Here is an 18,243-nt window from a genome sequence, read left to right as displayed (position 1 = left end):
GACGCACACTACATGGCCTCCTGCGAGACATTGCATACACTAAAGCCACCCTTGCTAATACACTTGCCCGTGCTACCCTTGCTACAAAACCGGCATCCATTTTGGCAATAGTGGAGAAGAACCAGGCTTTTCCTTTTTTGCTATGTCGGGGGCGGGAGATTCATGTGATTGGTTGTTGGTCGCGTTGACTCCCCAAGCTTCAGACACGCCCACCGCCAAGCGTCAATGCACGCCGCTGTGTGGACGGGCCGTAAGAGTTAGGTCTAACACACTTAGCTATTTCATCTACTCTGGAACTAGCTAAACTACTGTCGGGTCACTTATTACAGGTTCAGCGAGCTGCACGAGAAAAGCATCACGCATTTTACCTTTTTGTTATTTTTTAAATTAAGATTTTCCTTTTAAATCAACTAATCTGGATATAATGTCAGTATTTTGTAAGTGTGTCTAAGTAGAAACAAACACACAAATAATGCACTTATAATACATAATTATATTTTTGTATGAATACAAATGTGTGCTTACAAAGAGGCGTGTGACCTTTGACTCCAAACAACTTAAAAAAAATTCATAAAATTAAATATTGGCATTGTGTAACTGTAAAGACCTTAAAGCACAACATTTATTATGCTTATAAAGTCATAAAGTGGGACAAATTCACGTGTGACCTTAACGGAATGACATCTTCACAGTTGAAAGTACGTGACATCATCACGTGACATCATCACGTGACCTCATCACGTGACATCACAGGTGGCTTAGATCTTGGCATAGCAAGAGCTTTGGGTTCCAGTCAACTCATTCAGTTGTTCAGTTCAGAGCGGTGAGTGGTACATATTCAGTCAGAGCAAACAAGCTTTACAGTTTTCTAGACCAAACACGTATCACGTAGACACACAGACTTTTATCCCTACGCACAACACAAATCCACAGACAGCGCCATGGAGGGAACAAAGTCAGACCAGAGCAACATGGAGACATCCAACAGCCAGAGCGATGAGAGTCTCCTGCAGTTTGACGCAGAGACCGTCAAGCTGCTGGTGACGAGAGGAGATGAACTCCTTGATTGTGTGACAATCTGGGAGGAAAGATACGGCGCTTTGGAGGAGGAGATGGAAACTAAAGAGGCTCAACACAAGCAGCAGCTGCAGGAGAACCTGGTGACCATAAACCTGCTGAAGAGAAGAGAGGAAGAACTCCTTCAGAGCCAGGACAAGTCCACCAAGGACCTGGCTGAGATACAACAGAGCTGGGAGAGTGGGAAACAAGGCATGAAGTATGTAGTGGACGAGAAGAACCACCAGGCCGCGAGAAACCACACCTTGGAGACAGAGAAACAAAAGATGGAGTTGAAATTGAAACAGGTGATGAAGCACAACACTTACCAGACCTGTAAGATCAAAGCCATGGAGAAGGAAGTCCAACAGTTGGTGGACCGGTTGGAAAAGCAGGGAGAAAAGATCCCCGAAGAGCAACAACCGATGGAGAGCAAACTAAAAGAGGTGACTCAGGAAAAGGACGACCTGGCCAAGAAGAACCTGAGCTGTGAGACGGAGCTCAAACAGGTGGAGGCCAAACTAAAACAGATGGAGGAGGAGAACGAGCATCTGGCAAAGAACAACAAAAGCTGGGAGACGGATGTCCAACAGCTGAAAGAGCAGATGAGAGAGAAGGAGGACAAGTTCTCCAAAGACCTGGCAGAAGAACACCTGAGCTGTGAGACGGAGCTCAAACAGGTGGAGGCCAAACTAAAACAGGTGGAGGAGGAGAACGAGCATCTGGCAAAGAGCAACACAAGCTGGGAGACGGATGTCCAACAGCTGAAAGAGCAGATGAGAGAGAAGGAGGACAAGTTCTCCAAAGACCTGGCAGAAGAACACCTGAGCTGTGAGACGGAGCTCAAACAGGTGGAGGCCAAACTAAAACAGCTGGAGGAGGAGAACGAGCATCTGGCAAAGAGCAACACAAGCTGGGAGACGGATGTCCAACAGCTGAAGGGCAACCTGGTTCTGAAAATGCTGATCGGGGAGACAGTGGTTGAGGCGAAATTTGAAAAGGCCAAGGAATCCATCCATACCCTGATCGAGGAAAACAAGAGCTGGGAGATCGTTGTGAAACAGAAGGACATGAGACTCCAGCAGCTGCAGAACGACCTGGATGAGCAAGAGAAAAAGTTCTCTGAAGATTTGGCCGAAAAACACCAGAGCTGCGAAACCAAGGTTCATTTGATGGAGACCAAATTTCAAGAGGAAGAGAAGAAGATGGAGGACGAAAAGACACTTCTGGAGGACCTGTGTCTTCACATGAAGAATAAGAGCAGAGGATTCTTCGCTCGCAGGAGGGCGACTGAGGAAAGGGACGTCATTTTGCAGAAAATGCTGCGCAAGATGCAAGAGAAGGAGATGAGTAGGAAAGCAAAGGGGGAGAAAGAGGAGAAGGGGGAGGCTGGACGTCAGTAGCTGCCTTTTCCTCTCTTCTTTCTCTCCTCAATTTCCCCTCACCTCCTTCCTCACCCCTTACTGCCTTCCCCTTTTCATACTCAGGGTTTTCTCCTGGAGCTCAGGTTTTCTCACAATCTGTATAATAGATGTAAAAAAACTCACTATTAAGTCCCTCCCCCATTTCACTCACCTCTTTCTTCCTACCTCACCCCTCCCTTCCTTCCTTCCCATTTTCATATTTAGTGTTTTTTAGTTGTGTTTAGACTTGATTTTAAAATAAAATGTTAATTAAATGTATTATTTGTATGCCTCACTGTATAAACATACACAGTATATATTCATTACTTTATGACATAGGTTACTAAAGTACCGGTATCTGTTCTATTTGTGATTTAAACAACTTTGAATTTAATAAATACAACAACAATAGAATATTTGTGTACAGATAGTTCTTGGTGTTTCTACTTTTGGGTTCAATTACATTGTTTTGTTTTTGTTGTTTTTCAAAAATGTGAGGATTTCATAAGAGCTGTTAAAGTATATTCAAAGCTCAGGGTTTAAATGTGAACGTTATTTAATGCAGTGGTTCTCAAACTTTTTTCAATAATGTTCCCCCTTTGAAAAAGATATTCCGCCAAGTCCCCCTGATCAGCGCAAACACAATGTGTTAGGGACAACAAGCCTATAAAGAGGTCCAGCACAGCGCTGCACCATCGTGTCTGATTTATTAAAACAACAACAGTAACTGAGAAACACTTAAATGCTACATTTCAAATGTTTACAATCCATCACTAAATTCATGGCAAACCCATTTTAACATCATGCAATAACACTAAGACGACATTAGTTGCTTTGAACTGATCTTTTTAATAAGTTGTTCTAACAATGTAGAGAAACATGGGCTGAGCTTCACTGAGAGCTTTGTCATTCTGACAGCGAGGCAACTGCAGCTATTACACTTTGCGTTTTGAAATATGTGTAACTCTGTTAACATAAAACCCACACTTCTCAAACTTCCTTACTTTTCCTAAAATGTGTATATTTATTTATTTTGGGGCGTGGGGAATGAAGAGAGAAAAAGATATGAGCATGTTATGAGCATGGGATTTTGACCCCTCATATAAACATATGCATAATGCTGCGCTATACTTTTGCGGCCACACACCGTTGCCAAGCAACGCTTATTGTTTAGGTCCTTTGATAAGCAGGCAGTCATATCATTAGCTAGAACTAGCTAGATCTGATAGATTTGGACATAGACGCGAGTGAAGTCTAACCGGACGCGAGAGAGAGATCAGATCAGCTGCTGCTGACAAAGAACACGCAGCTCTTCTGGATCACCGCTCCGCCGCTGTGACGGACCGTTGAGCGGAGCAAAATACACTAACGGCCCGTCCACACAGCGGCGTGCGTTGACGCTTCCCCATTCACTTTGAATGGGGTGACGTCACTTTTAGCCGAAATGCATCGTGGGAAGCGACGTGGAGCGTAGCTGGCGTGGCTCGCTGCAAAAGTTGAGCAATGTTCAACTTTTGACGCCTCGGCGAGGCGTCAGCCAATCGAATCATATGCCAGTACAAGCTCTAGCCAATCAAACCGCTGCTTGTGTGTAGGGTTGGGTACCGAGAACCGGTTCCGGTTCGGAACCGGTTCCAACATTTCGATTCCAACGGTATCATTTAGAAATGTGAATTTCGGTTCCGCTTTTCGATTCCTGAGGAAATGTTTCTCGCCGCTCTCCGTAGCCTGCTGCATGACTGCGGCGGGGCGGGAAATGTAGCGTTGTATCTACATTTCCTACAGTGTAACCTGAGACCAGGGCCGGCCCGTCGCACTGGCATTATAAATGTTCGCCTAGGGCGCCAGATCTGTGGAGGCGCTGCGCTGACAGCTCTGGGAGAAAAAATAAATGTTTTGACCGTTGGTGCTCATCCTAATTTTCGGCCTTGATGTAACAACATTCATAATTAAGTAAATGTAACACCCTTTTCACCCCGGTTACACTTTTCATTTGCCCTGTACGATGGGCGCTGCAAGTGATGAAAATGGGGGATGTTGGCTTATCTGGCAACCGCAGCTCACAGCCAAAGTGCGCGTGAGCGAGGGAGAAAGGGAGGGTGCACTGGAACCGGCGCTGTTGTTATTAGCATCTGGTGCTAGCTGCTCTGACGGAAGAAGAAGATGTTTCTACAATGATGTGGAGGGAGAGTCCTCTCCAGTCAGACTGAGAGGCTGATAACTACAGCTCAGTGAGGTAAAGGACTCTGAGGGTTTAGATAGTTCACTTTAGTCTAAGTTATCTCAGTGGGTCTCAAACGTTTTGATCACAATTTATGTAAACACATATTTCCAAGGCTCTCCTTTATAATTATTGGGATAAAACAGGTTTGAAATCATTCCAATGTATACTATAGGACAGTAAACCAGACATATCGTTTTAAACTGGAGAGATAAAAAGATATGCATAAATAAAATAGTAAAAGATATGAATGAACAACAAAAATAAAATGCATTACATGTAGGCTATTTGTTATTTAATTATTAAAATGTAAACTGATCTTTTTCATATGGGTGTTTAGAGTTGTACCCCCTAGATCTAGTCTCTAGTAATTCTGCGTGTGCACCAGATTGAAGTATTTTACTTCAAAATGTTCAAACATTTCTTCCCGGTATGCCTGAGAGGCAGATATGCTTGTTTTTCTCAACAAGAACTGTTTTTAAAAGTTGGACTGTTGCAGCTTCAGTGGTTCTCAGGTTAAAGTTACATAGCAGTGAATATAAACAGACTGATTAATGTGAATATTACTTTAAACTAACCTGTGTAAAAGTTTCTCAAATAAATGTAATTTTTTTGGTGGAAGAAGCATGTATCATTTGTTTACCCTGCCCCTCAAAGAATCGGAATCGAGAACTGTTAAGAACCGGAATCGAAAAGTAGAATCGGAATCGGAATCGGAATCGTGGAAATTCAAACGATACCCAACCCTACTTGTGTGTCAGGGGCGGGAGATTCATGTGATTGGTTGTTGGTCGAGTTTCAGACACGCCCGCCGGCAAGCGGCGTGCGTTGAGGCTTCCAACGCTTCTGCCCATTCACTTTGAATGGGGTGACGTCACTGGCGTCAAAAGTTGAGCAATGTTCAACTTTTGACGCCTCGACGGAGGTGTCAGCCAATGAAATCCCGTTTATGCAAATCTGCCAGTACAGCGCTAGCCAATCAAACCGGGTGTATGCTGGGAGAGACTACGCAGGTCTTTTCCTCATATTCCAAAAAATGGAGGAGAAATTAATTATAGCGGTAGTGAATCACCCGGTGCTATATGATCAGTCTCTGTTCATTTACCGGGATACAAACCGGAGGAGCCAGGCATGGAGGGAGGTGGCAGAGACAGTGGGTGGAACTGGTAGGTTTTCGCCAGTTTGGGGAGTTTATATTATATATGATATTCTGAACAAACTGTGCTGTTGTATTAGCTGTAACGTGTCTCTACTGTAGGCTAGTTTTATTATATGTACAGCACTTTGGCTCGACCAAAAATCGTTTATAAATGTTTATAAATGTACTATATAAATAAAACTTGATTTGATATATCCATTGTACTTAATTTTAACATTGAATGGACAGCTTGCAGGCATAGACAGTATATTTAGCCAGCATGGAATGTAGCATAAAATAGCACCATAGACATTAATGTCATAAATGTTCATCATATAAAGTGTGAATGTAAAACCTTTTATGCAAATGACAGTGATAAAGGGATTTGCTTTTCATTAATGTAGGCATAATTTAGTAAATTCTTCAAGTAGTTCAACAAATTAACTTTATTATTTCATTTCATTAGAGGAATTGTGCAGGACAAGATGGAAGTCTCTGAGGGACAGGTTCCGGAAGGAGAAAGCTAGGGAGAAGGAGGCAAAAAGAAGCGGGGCAGGGTCGTCAGGGGGATATAAGCCCTGGCGTTTCACGGCAGTGATGGGTTTTTTAACCCCATTTCTCATTGACCGTGAGACGTCCAGCAATATCCCCCGGCAAACCCTGCCTCCACCCCCCTGTACTACTCCTGACCCCAGCGAGGTGCCAGAGGATGAGAGCCAAAGCCAGCTAGATGAAAGCCTTGGTGAGACTCAGCCAGCCAGCAGCCAGCAAGCCGAGGCAGGGCAGACAGGAGAGGAGGAGGATAATGTTGAGGGCCGGGGAAAAAGGAGAAGGGGAAGGGAGATGTCCGCTTTTGAGAAAGGGTTGCTGTCAGCCATCGCTCCTGTTCTCTCCATGCCACTACCTCAACCTCGTCCAGTGGTGGAGGTGGAGGAGGACGAGGACGAGTTGTTTCTCCGGGGCCTCTTGCCTTCATTGCGAAGGATGTCCATGGCAAAGAAAATAAGGCTGACATTTGTCATTCATAAGGCATTTTTTTAAGCAGAGCAGGAGGAAGACTGATTAATCTTTTTTTTGTTGTTATTTACAGCCATACTGATCCACACTACATGTGTTACACTCATCACTGCACTCATCACTGCACACACTTCACTCACAATATTACATATACATTATTATAAATAAAAGTTATTTAAAGTATGTTATGGCTATACTGTGTCTTCACTTGTTCATGTCGTTTGTCAGTTGCAACATACGGAAGATACAGAAGCTTCATGTATGTCGATGTATAATGTGCTGTCTTCTGTATAATTGTCCATGTGAAAACCTGTTGAAGTTATGAGTGGTTTATCAGTAAAAACAGGGCTGAAGGAAAAAGGTTGTTAGCAATGCATAATATCAATTTAAGAAACATGTTTATTAGGAATGTTTGTTTTTAAAATGGCTCATTTGGAATATTTGCTTTTTAAAGAAAATATGGGTAGCTCTTAAAAGAGCTTTTGGTTTGTAGGCTCTTAAAAGAGCCATGGTGAGTGGTGACCCTACACCACCTTCTGCTGCCATGGCACTGCACCCTCCTCATTGAAATAGCTGCAGAAGGTGTCCCGCAGTTGGATGGATCTGCGTGTGGCGTTGTTGGAGCCCATCCTCGGTGCATCACGCAGGGTTGGAGTAGCTGGAGCTTCATCCGCGGACTCTGCGACAGGTGTGCGTGATGTCCTTCCTATCGTCTTCCTGCGGAGGAAGTTGTGCAACACACAGGTGGCCTTCACACACAACTCTGCTACCTCCGGGCTGGTGGTGATGACACGCCGGAACATTCTCCACTGGGATGAGAGGATGCCAAACGCACATTCAACCACCAACCTGGCCCGGCTGAGGCGGTAGTTGAACAGCCTCCTTTCACGTGTGAGCTGACGTCCAGGGAACGGACGCAGCAGGTTGTCCATCAGCGGAAAAGCCTCATCCCCAACAAACACATGGGGAAGAAGGCCGAGCCGCTCTGCTCCTGGGATGACGGTGTCAGGTGGGAGCTGCAGACTGCCATCTCGGAGGCCCTCTCCAAATGCAGAATTCCGCAGGCTCCCACCGTCGCTGCTCCTTCCAAAACCTCCGACATCCACTACCCTGAAGAGGTACTGGGCATCCACGACAGCCAGCAGTACCAAGGAGTGGGTGGACTTATAGTTGAAGTACAGGGACCCAGAATGTGCCGGAGCCTGGATCACCACGTGCTTCCCAGACATGGCACCAACGCAATTCGGAAAGTTCCAGCGCTCCTGGAACCCAGCAGCGATGGCTCTCCAGTCCTCGGTCTGTGGTACCGGCATGGTCTCCTCAACCAGGGCGGTCCAGATGGCACCCGCAACCTCCCTGACAATGACAGCCACGGTTGCATGCCCGACCCGATAGCTGAATGCTATGGTCCTGTATGAGTCACCGGTTGCCAGGTACCTGAGAAAAAAGTAATATACAAGATTAAAAAAAAGTATATGTCCCCACACACACACACACACACACACACACACACACACACACACACACACACACACACACACACACACACACACACACACACACACACACACACACACACACACACACACACACACACACACACACAGACCACAGAGACACATACCCCACACACACAGACCCCCCCAGACCACCCCCCAACACACACAGACCACACACTCTCTGTTCAACTACACACACACACACACACACACACACACACACACACACACACACACACACACACACACACACACACACAATGTTCAACTACACACACACACACACACACACACTCTGTTCAACTACACGTACACTCTCTGTTCAACTACACACACACACACACACACACACACACACACTCTCTGTGTTCAACTACACTGCACACACTCTCTGTTCAACTACACACACACACACACACACGTAACGGTTCACAAACATTTCGGTTCGGTACGTACCTCGGTTTTTAGGTCACGGTTCGGTTCGGTACAGCAGAAAATTATCACAAAACATAACATATTTTTTTTAATTATTATTAAACTGTGAATAATGTATTCACTCAAATAAATACAAAATATAATAAAACAAACATAAAGGTGCAGCATTTCGATTAACTGAAATAATCTGTATTTGAACTTTACTGTACTAGTAGGCCTACTCACAAAACATAAACTATTAGTTTTGGGTTTTTAATTAGGGCCTGAGCACGAAGTGCAAAGACCTATTGAAATCGTCAGTATTATTATTCTTCTGTTACCGGTTCTGCACTTTCGACCTGTTTTTGAGGGGGTTACGACACTATTCATGTAGCGACATTTGGCAACGCCGCCAGGACCGGTGAAAATGTTAACATTCTGGATTCGATGGGAGAACATTTTTCAACTTACTCTCTAGCGCCACCTGTGTAAATTCAGTGTTTCGAAAAATGTACAAAGTCGCAGCGTACGTCTGACGGACCTGCAATTTTGCACACTTGGAGCAGCTCTACATATTATCCTCTCATATCCCGAAGCTCCGCCTACTTTGATTTTTTTTAAATTAGCATAATGTGAAAAACATTGAAATATTAACTTAAATTCCAATTTCTTGATTTTCCAAACCAAACTTAGTGCACAGCATCAATGGAGGGGCAGACACATTACCGTACAAAATGAGCACGAGGTGTGGAAAAATGTGGCCGACATCAATCAAAACGTATTAGCAAAAGGGTGTGGCCTACACATAAATGCTCACAATTCATCCAAAATGTATCCAAATATCACAGATTTCGGTGGATAGGTTCAGTGTGTCTTGGGGAATAGGCACAACAAACAATGTTCATTTCGAACAATAGGGGGCGCCAAAAACACAACTAATTTATATCTCAAGAACCGATGGACTAAAAAAATATATATTGTCATAGACATACTGGCAGGGTGAGTATAAACTGAGATTTAAAGGGTCGCAACCAATGAAAAATGTGGGCGTGTCCTATTCAGTTTTTTCTCGAAATCGAAGGGTTAAAAAATGTACCGAGCCATAAGTAGGGGAGAAAATGAGTTCCGGCCTTTAAATTCGGAACGCATGTCACAGCCCACAACCTTTTCCAGACTGTAGAAAAAAATCGGACGTTTTAGCAAATATGTCTCAGTAGCGCCCCCTATTGTGCGGTAGTCAAATATAGTTTCTTCGAACTACCCGAAACTTGGCACAGAGATTCCTCATGGAAATGCGGACATATTTCAAAATGGCTTCCATTATCTCCGCCCCCCATGAAGTCGGCCATTTTGAGATATGTCCATTTTAAGCGCATTTTCGCATACTTGTCCTAGGAAAATGATCGGAAAGATTTCAAACCAGGACAAGATCAGCCCATATCCAATGTGATGCTAAATTGCGAATGAATAGTCGACTGCTCAAACTGGGAGCTCGTAAGCTAACGGAACATGTACCAATTTTGACGATTTAAATGCCACAAAATCCCTAAAATGACTTTCGGACGCAAAACTTGGAACACACGTCACAACCCACGTCTTTTTCCAGACTGTACAAAAAAAAAGTACATTTTTGTACACCAGCTCAGTAGCGCCCCCTATTGTGCGATAGTCACATATAGTTTCTCCAAACTATCCCCAATCTTGCCACAGACATTACTGATGGAATTGCGGATAGCTTCCATTAGCCCCGCCCCCTAGAAAGTCGGCCATTTTGAAAAATCTGTGTTATTCATGCATTTTAAGCGCTTTTTCGCAAACACCTCCTCGGGAAAAGATCGGGAAAATTCCAGTCCAGGACAAGTTAAGCCCATATCCAATATCATGTTAAATTGCGAATAAAATAGTTGCTAGCTCAATCGGGGCGAACGTAAGCTAACAGAGAATGTACCATTTTTGACGATTTACATGTCTCAAATGACTCCAAACTACTCGCATATAGTTTTCCAGATATTCACGAAACGCTGTATACACATTACTATTATGATGGCACACACATTTACCAGCAACAGCTCTGCTTATTAATTTCCCACATTAACCATAAACACCCAATACATATAAAACTCCTAAACAATGTATGGTGAAATGTTTTCCATCTTTGTTTTTCTATCTACGACTACAAACAGTATTTCCACTACAAGCACAACAGTAACACATCTTTCTATGCAATACAATAGAACAGTATGTGTTCACAGCCAATCCATGATGTAATGAGTATTTCCTTTGTGCCAAGAGCTGATTTAGTATATTGCATCAACGACCTTTTCAATTAAATTGACAATTCAGAGTGAGTGACATGGTGTTCATTTCCACTATGCCAAAGCAGTTTACAGTTGCTGACGGTGTAAGGTAATATATATTGTCCTAAGTAATTGTATGTAGCTGTGTTCAAAGGAGTACACGTTACAAGGCCGTGCGGGGGGAGCTGCCAGACCCAGATGTCCTCAAAAGTCAGCGAGGTATACAAGGACCTCTCAGCAGACATCTCACCATGAGAAAAAACGAATGGCTCACTACTCAACTCAATCTTGTGCACAGAGCCTATAGAACACATAATTTAAACCAGCAGGATGTAAACAGAGGAGAACAGCCGGTCTGATTTTGTGCCATGTGATTATCCTGTACTGAGTAACATACACAGTGTTGATCGACTATATAAACAGTTCATTTATTGTCTTGATACATGTGTTGTGTAAGACATTTGAATCAATTTGATACGTCAATATTAAATGTACCTTTATTTTGAAAAACTTTATTGTGAAGGACAAACCGGATGTCACATTTCCGGTATTTCCGGTTTAGGGAGAGACTTAATTCAGGTAGCTTGCCTTGGCTGTCTGTGTGCGCGGAGGTTTTGTCGTCAACAGACTCATTAAACTACCCACTTCTCGGTACATAGAAACCCTGCTCCACGGTCAAACGTGAGTAATATCGCAATTGGTGTGTTATACTGAAATGTGTTGACCTATACTTTATACTTTATTTATATATATGTATGCTTTTCATTGGAACACGCGGTGGGTGTGTGCAGTGCTAATGCTAATACCTAGCGCCACTTGTTTTGATGTACGTTTTTGTTGGTAACCTCGCTAGTTTGTATCTTTTAGTGTTGAGGTGGGCACCGTTAGATTCTGTGTCTCCTTGCGGTCATAAACAATGTGTTGGATGTGGAGCTAGGATAAGTAATAAGGGAGCTAGGAGTGATTTTCGGTGCAGTAATAGGTTAGCATTTTTCGCTCGGGGCTAATTCAGAGGCTCACTGTTAGCATTGTGTGTTTTTTGTGAAAAAATAAATGAAAAAGATCAGTTAAATTAGTTTTTTTCCCGTCCTATGGATATAAAATATTCATAGTTTATTAAATATTAAGCTTCCTTAGACGTTGTTTCCTGAAAATGACGCGATTACGGGTCCGTGGGGCCTAAGAGTATGTTTTATTTTTATTTTATTTATTTTTTCACAACAGTTGTATTTGGATGGAATGAATACCTATAGTGATAATTCAAAGTAATAAAATGATTTTTACAGTGAAAACATTCAAATGGAACTGATGGTTCCCAAATTACCCAGAGGTGAGGTGGACTTTATTTTTCTAAACCTCTCTAAAAAGGTCAAATTTCACTTGTTTTGCATCAATCTTGATACAGGGTACTTATTATATGTTATAGTTTGGATTCCTAAAGCTTTTAGTCTACTAAACTCATCATTCAAGGGTGGTTTTCACTATAAGTAATGGGTTTTTTTTAGGCGGACATTAGAATTTACATGTTTTTACTATGTTCCATCTCAATTTACTTTAAAATAAAAACATCTCTATGGTACGGTGGCCCTGAAGTGCAAGAAACCACAGCATTTCACAAAACACAACAGCATTTCAGAAAACACAACAGCATTTCACAAAACACTGCAGCATTTCACATTGGACGGAAAGGGTATTCCTTAGGGAGAACACTTATTGTTTGTGATATTGTTTGTGGACAGAGCCAGCCAGAGAAGCACTGCTGTGATTGGTTGTTTTTGCTGCCAATCAAGAAATGACTTCGTGATTGGACCAACACATCAGCCGTTAGCTGTTAGCACACACTCAGAGCTCACAGCTCCTCATATCTGTTCAGAAACTGGACAAAAGTTAAAGATATGCAAAACACAGACTGTCTATGTCATGGTGAATACAGTCGCTGCTTTATTTATGTCTGTATGATGTTGTTGTGAGTGTGGACGGAGCAGCTACAGGTTAGTTTAGCCTGATGGATCCGATTCCATTCTGAAAACACGCATTTTAAAAGCTTTTCGCCTGCCGTCTTGTCTGCAGACTTGTTAAAGCATTAATTCATGGTTTTTACTAACCGTTATCAGTATTAGTTACTTCGGCATCACTTTGAAACGTGTATTACAATTAAATCACTGTCAAATATGTTCATTTTGTTGTAGTTGGTATCTCCTATAGGATTTACATGGAGATACTTTTAATATTTAAAAACCTATTAATGTGTTATACCAGATTAAAGAGAAGAATCTCAGCTAACTGACGATAAGAACTATTTTTACCGAAACAAAACAAAAGTCTCACAAGAAGCGTTAGCATTAGCCCTTAGCTAAAACGGGCAGATGCTACTTCCGGTGCTAACTAGCAAAAACGACCTTTAAAACTTAATGTTTTCTGCACAAACTACATATCATCTGAAAGCTGATACTCCACAGATTATTTTTGTTATAAGTATCATCACTGTAGGACACAAACTCACTGAGCTATCAGCCAGAACAGAGAAGAAAAAAAACAACAGTTTTCAAAACCATAACAATAAGTATGTCTTACCGTTGCTGTTTTGTGATCAAAGCTCTTGTTCAAGGGAATAAAAACGCTGCTTAAGGTTAATCCAATGTCTCTTAGTCACTTTAGAATTGTTCCTGATAATCTATCATTACATTCATGGCAGCAGAGTAGGTATAAAGTTTTGCAGTCCCGAGTTAATGCTGTCTCACGTGCTGTTTACGCAAACCTCTCTCTACTTGACGTAAGTGTTTAGCGGGACTTACTAACTGTCACTCGATTCTATTGGCTCCAACGGTTCAGAAAAGGTGTCAATCACCCAAATCGACCAATGGGTTCCAAAGATATGATCCTGCGTAGTATAAACTACGCCCGCTCCATTACGCAGCCAGAAGGGAGAGCTTCACCACCGAGGCGAGCAGGTGCTAGAGATGCTAGCTGACGATAGCGGGGCTTTGATCATACCAAATGACTCTTCGTCGGATGATGAAGATCTCCTCCAGCCAGACCTGGATCCGGGCAGTAGTGACTCGGATGTTGAACTTCCACCACGGGAAAGGTATGTAATCTCTCTGTTTTTATATATATTACTTATGTGTTTGGTGGAACTGCGTCACAGTGCTAGCTTAGCCACGAAGCTACAGGAATGATTAGGCAAAATGCTAAATAGTTTTACTTGTCTTTTTGGAGTTACATTGTCTAAATGAATGGCCAGTGAATGAATATATACATGCGTTTACTTATTTATTTGGTGTAATATTATTTATTTATAGTCCAATATTATCCTTTTTATATATTACTTTTGTGTTTGGTGGAACTGCATCACAGTGTTAGCTTAGCCAACAGGAATGATTAGCCAAAATGCTAAATAGTGTTACTTGTCTTTTTGGAGTTACATTTTCTAAATGAATGGCCAGTGAATGAATATACATGTGTTTACTTATTTATTTGGTGTAATATTTCATTTATAGTCCAATATTATCCTATAAGTATAAGCCAGTGAATTCATCTAATCTCTTTGTTTTTCCACATTTGTTAGATGCAGCAGGACAAAGCCACACACCCAGAAGACTGTCAGGGAGCAGCTTGCTGCAGAATTGTTGGAGTTTGCTGAAGGCCCTGCATCTCCACCACCCCCTCCTCCACCACTCACATGCATGCCCGAGTATTATGGGGAAGATGCAGTCCGGGACACGAACGTTTGAGAAATTACGAACGGCTCATTTCGGAGGACACGCGCGCATCTGCTTGACGCCGGGACGACCAGCGACCCTCCCCTACAGGCGCTCGGACGCGAAGGCCCGCCCACAACTGCGTGCACGTCTGTGACCGCAGTTTTAATTCATGCTGTTATTTCTTTCTTTCATATATTTAAATCCATTGTCCAGCTTTGAATTCCAGCAGAGAGCATGCCCTCATTGTGTCACACTGTCAATAAAATACTGAATGAAATGAAAGTCATGTGATTTTGCACTTTGCTGAGTTATATTTTCTAGGGCTGGTCCCAAGGAGGCAGGAGGAAACGTGTTCTCTGTTTGTTGCACCTGTCAGTGTGTGTTCCCCTGGAGTCTTTAGTGCATCACACTTTACCTGATTACTGCTCACAGGTAATACAACACAACTGCTACTAATTATGGGTATAATTAGTAGCATGTATCACTTGTGTAACAAATTAAAATCAATGTTGATATGGCGTAATTTAAATTAAATACAGGGTTTTCATTTAAAGCAGTTTTATTCTGAAAAACCGGAAGTTTACACTAACTTTTAACTTAAAGGCCTATCATGCTATATTTAAATGATATAGTGTATGACCATACCTATATAAGGTATATTTATACATTTTATTTTTCAAAATACCAAACAGATCATTTTTTAGACATGCCTCGTTTCGCTCATTTTCGCTCTATTCCAAGCCCGTCTTTGAAAATTCTGAGCAGCAGCTGACCACGCCCCCCTGCAGAAGAGCAGGCATGAGCTGGCGAGAGTCACGTTACCATGCTTGCTGTGATTACGAGTGTCGAATAAACATTTCATCTCAGAGCAATGCATGTGTTCAAGCATATTATCAATTTGATCCAGAAACTGACCCTGAAGCAGCGGAGGTTTTGGTGGAGGTGCAAAAATCTCGGTTGCAGCAGGACGTTTCTGAATGATTAGCTGACAAGCTGTTGTCCCTATTTATTTTACTCTGTTACGATGCTTGCTCCTTATTCCGTTCATATTTTCGCTAATTAGCAAGAATGCAATGTGTACAGTTTGTAACGCAAAAACAGCGATATATATATATATATTTATAAAGGGAGACATTCATATTTTCAGCATATATACAATGGCCTCATTGCGTTTATTAATAGTTTACAGTCCTTTTCTTCCAACATCGTGCAACAACCGTTGGAAAGTTGAATAACTTAGGATGATAAAAAGTATAACTCCAACAACACCTCAGTTGTCAGCAATGTGTGTAGTTTCATTTGTTTTTAAAAGCTCAGTTATTGACTTCTTTGTGCAAATTGCGCCACGATGCCTTCTGAACGGAGAATGTGTGCTGCATGGAGATACCACAGGTAACATTTTTGACAGCTTCACTAAGTTGTCTGTTTAAATACATTTTTCACATGTCATTCAAAATATGTTTATCACAATGTGTCAAGACGGATGCAGGAACTTGAGGACTCTGTAACCTGTATGGTGGACCATCCTGGATTGGAGCCTGTGTGCCTGAATGTGTTCTCCCTGCAGAATGCATTGAATATTTACAGAGCTGAACATGGTGGACTAGAGTTGAGGCAAATAGAGCAGTGAGTGGTTTGTTTGTTTTGACTGAAATTGTAAAACGAATGCTAATATTGTTCATGGAAATAAATACTGGTGTATATGGCTTTATGCAATCTTTCATTCTGTCATTGTACATGTACTATTATATTATATACTACACAGCAATGACATAACACACCCATGTGTACGACAAAAAGGTCCACACACACAACCTTATGCTTTTGAAATCAGAATATTCTTTACCCATCCAAACATGAATAATCACGACACATTTTGATATCAACTCGGAACTTTATTGTCAAAATCAACGGTTAAAAAAACCCATAAAAAAAACTAAATGTAGCCTACTTGTATTTTGTATAAATAACACTAAATATTTTTACAGAAGCTTTGTGAGCTGGTGCTGGGGCTTCCTTGGACGCAGGATCAGAGTGGTGATTCCGGCCTGCGTTGTCCTCAGGATACGCAGGGAGTTTCCTGATCCGTGAAATGTCGATGTTGGGTTCAGACAGCAGCCAAATTGAACCGTGTAGCATACCCGGCGATGACCTCCTCCCTGTCAGGTTGCTCATAATGGTGCAGGGTCCACAAAGACTTGGTCGAAGATGAGGTCCATCAAGTTGGCCACGTAGGGCTGTGCAATGGTAAAAAAAGCACAAAAAAATGTGGTTTAGATTAGTATATGCATGTAAAAAACTGAAACTTCTTTCTAATTTTTTTATTTTATATTTGTAAATAGTTGTATAATAAATATTTTAAACACTTACAGAATGTGGGGTCAGTCTTTACTGGTTTTGCTCTGCATTCTCCCTTCCTGGCCTTTGGGAACTGCAGTTTATACAGAGGGTTTCCAGTGGATGTAGTGGCTTGTGCACGCTCAGCGTTTTCATTGTAGTGCAGGGCTGCCAGGTACAGTCTTTCATTTCCGCCATGATAAAAAAAAATGTAAATAATAGCAAAGGATGTACAAATTGTCACTAATTAGTAAGTATGTGAGGTGCTGGCCTGTAAAGAAGAACACATAGTTAGAACAAAATCATCTCAACTTAGTATTCAGGATGAGAAAATACTATTTGGATAAATATAGTCTGAAATCCCAAAAGATGGGGCTAAAACTCTCGATTTAGCAAAACTCTCAATCTGAGTTAGTTTTGAACCGTAACGTGCATGTTGTGTTTCTGACTCAATACAGATGATGTGTTGGAGAGGGGCTGAGCTCAGTAGACTGACTGTAATGAGTGCTACCCACTAATTAGCCTGTTGCTAGAGGTAAGGCCTTGTCAACAACAACAGACCAATGGGGCTTTAGCTCAGTTTTACTCGTGGTGTGTGTGTTCCCTCGCATACATACACAGTGTTGTATCCTAACACACCCCCATTTATATTCACGTGCGCAAACAAGTAAACACACAAAAGCTTTTACATATAACGCTGCAAAGAACGGCATGTCTCATTAGCGTAGCGTAGCTTACAGATCGATGATATCTGATCGTTCTTACAGACTACAATCACAAAAGCTTTTACATATAACGCTGGAAAAAACGGCATGTCTCATTAGCGTAGCGTAGCTTACAGATCGATGATATCTGATCGTTCTTACAGACTACAATCACAAAAGCTTTTACATATAACGCTGGAAAAAACGGCACTTGCCTACAGAAGATTACGTTTGTTATTATAACTTACTCAATATGATTTTAGAGGATACAAAATACTAATAAATAGGAGAATAAATACTTGTGTTATCGCCTAGGGCGTGGCTTTACAGCCTTCACACAGATCGCCATTACGGCAGTATGTCTGAACATGTTAGCAAATGCCTGATAATTCAAATAAAAGACAAAGCAAAGACTGCGGAGCGTACAAAATAAAATAAAATGTTACAAAAACA

General features: G+C 41.9%; 1 protein-coding gene across 1 annotated transcript; it reads left to right on the top strand.

Annotated features, from left to right (window-relative positions):
• Nucleotides 1-941: 941 nt before the first annotated feature.
• On the top strand, nucleotides 942-2,459 carry LOC139433148 (interaptin-like). Its single transcript, XM_071202025.1, has one exon. It carries the CDS (start codon nucleotides 942-944, stop codon nucleotides 2,457-2,459), a length of 1,518 nt encoding a protein of 505 aa, XP_071058126.1.
• The last annotated feature ends 15,784 nt before the right edge of the window (nucleotides 2,460-18,243 follow it).

Source organism: Pseudochaenichthys georgianus, chromosome 24, assembly GCF_902827115.2.
Source record: "Pseudochaenichthys georgianus chromosome 24, fPseGeo1.2, whole genome shotgun sequence".
Taxonomy (NCBI): Eukaryota; Metazoa; Chordata; class Actinopteri; order Perciformes; family Channichthyidae; genus Pseudochaenichthys; species Pseudochaenichthys georgianus.
Note: the sequence above shows the minus strand (reverse complement) of the source record. Positions and strands in the feature narration are given on the sequence as shown.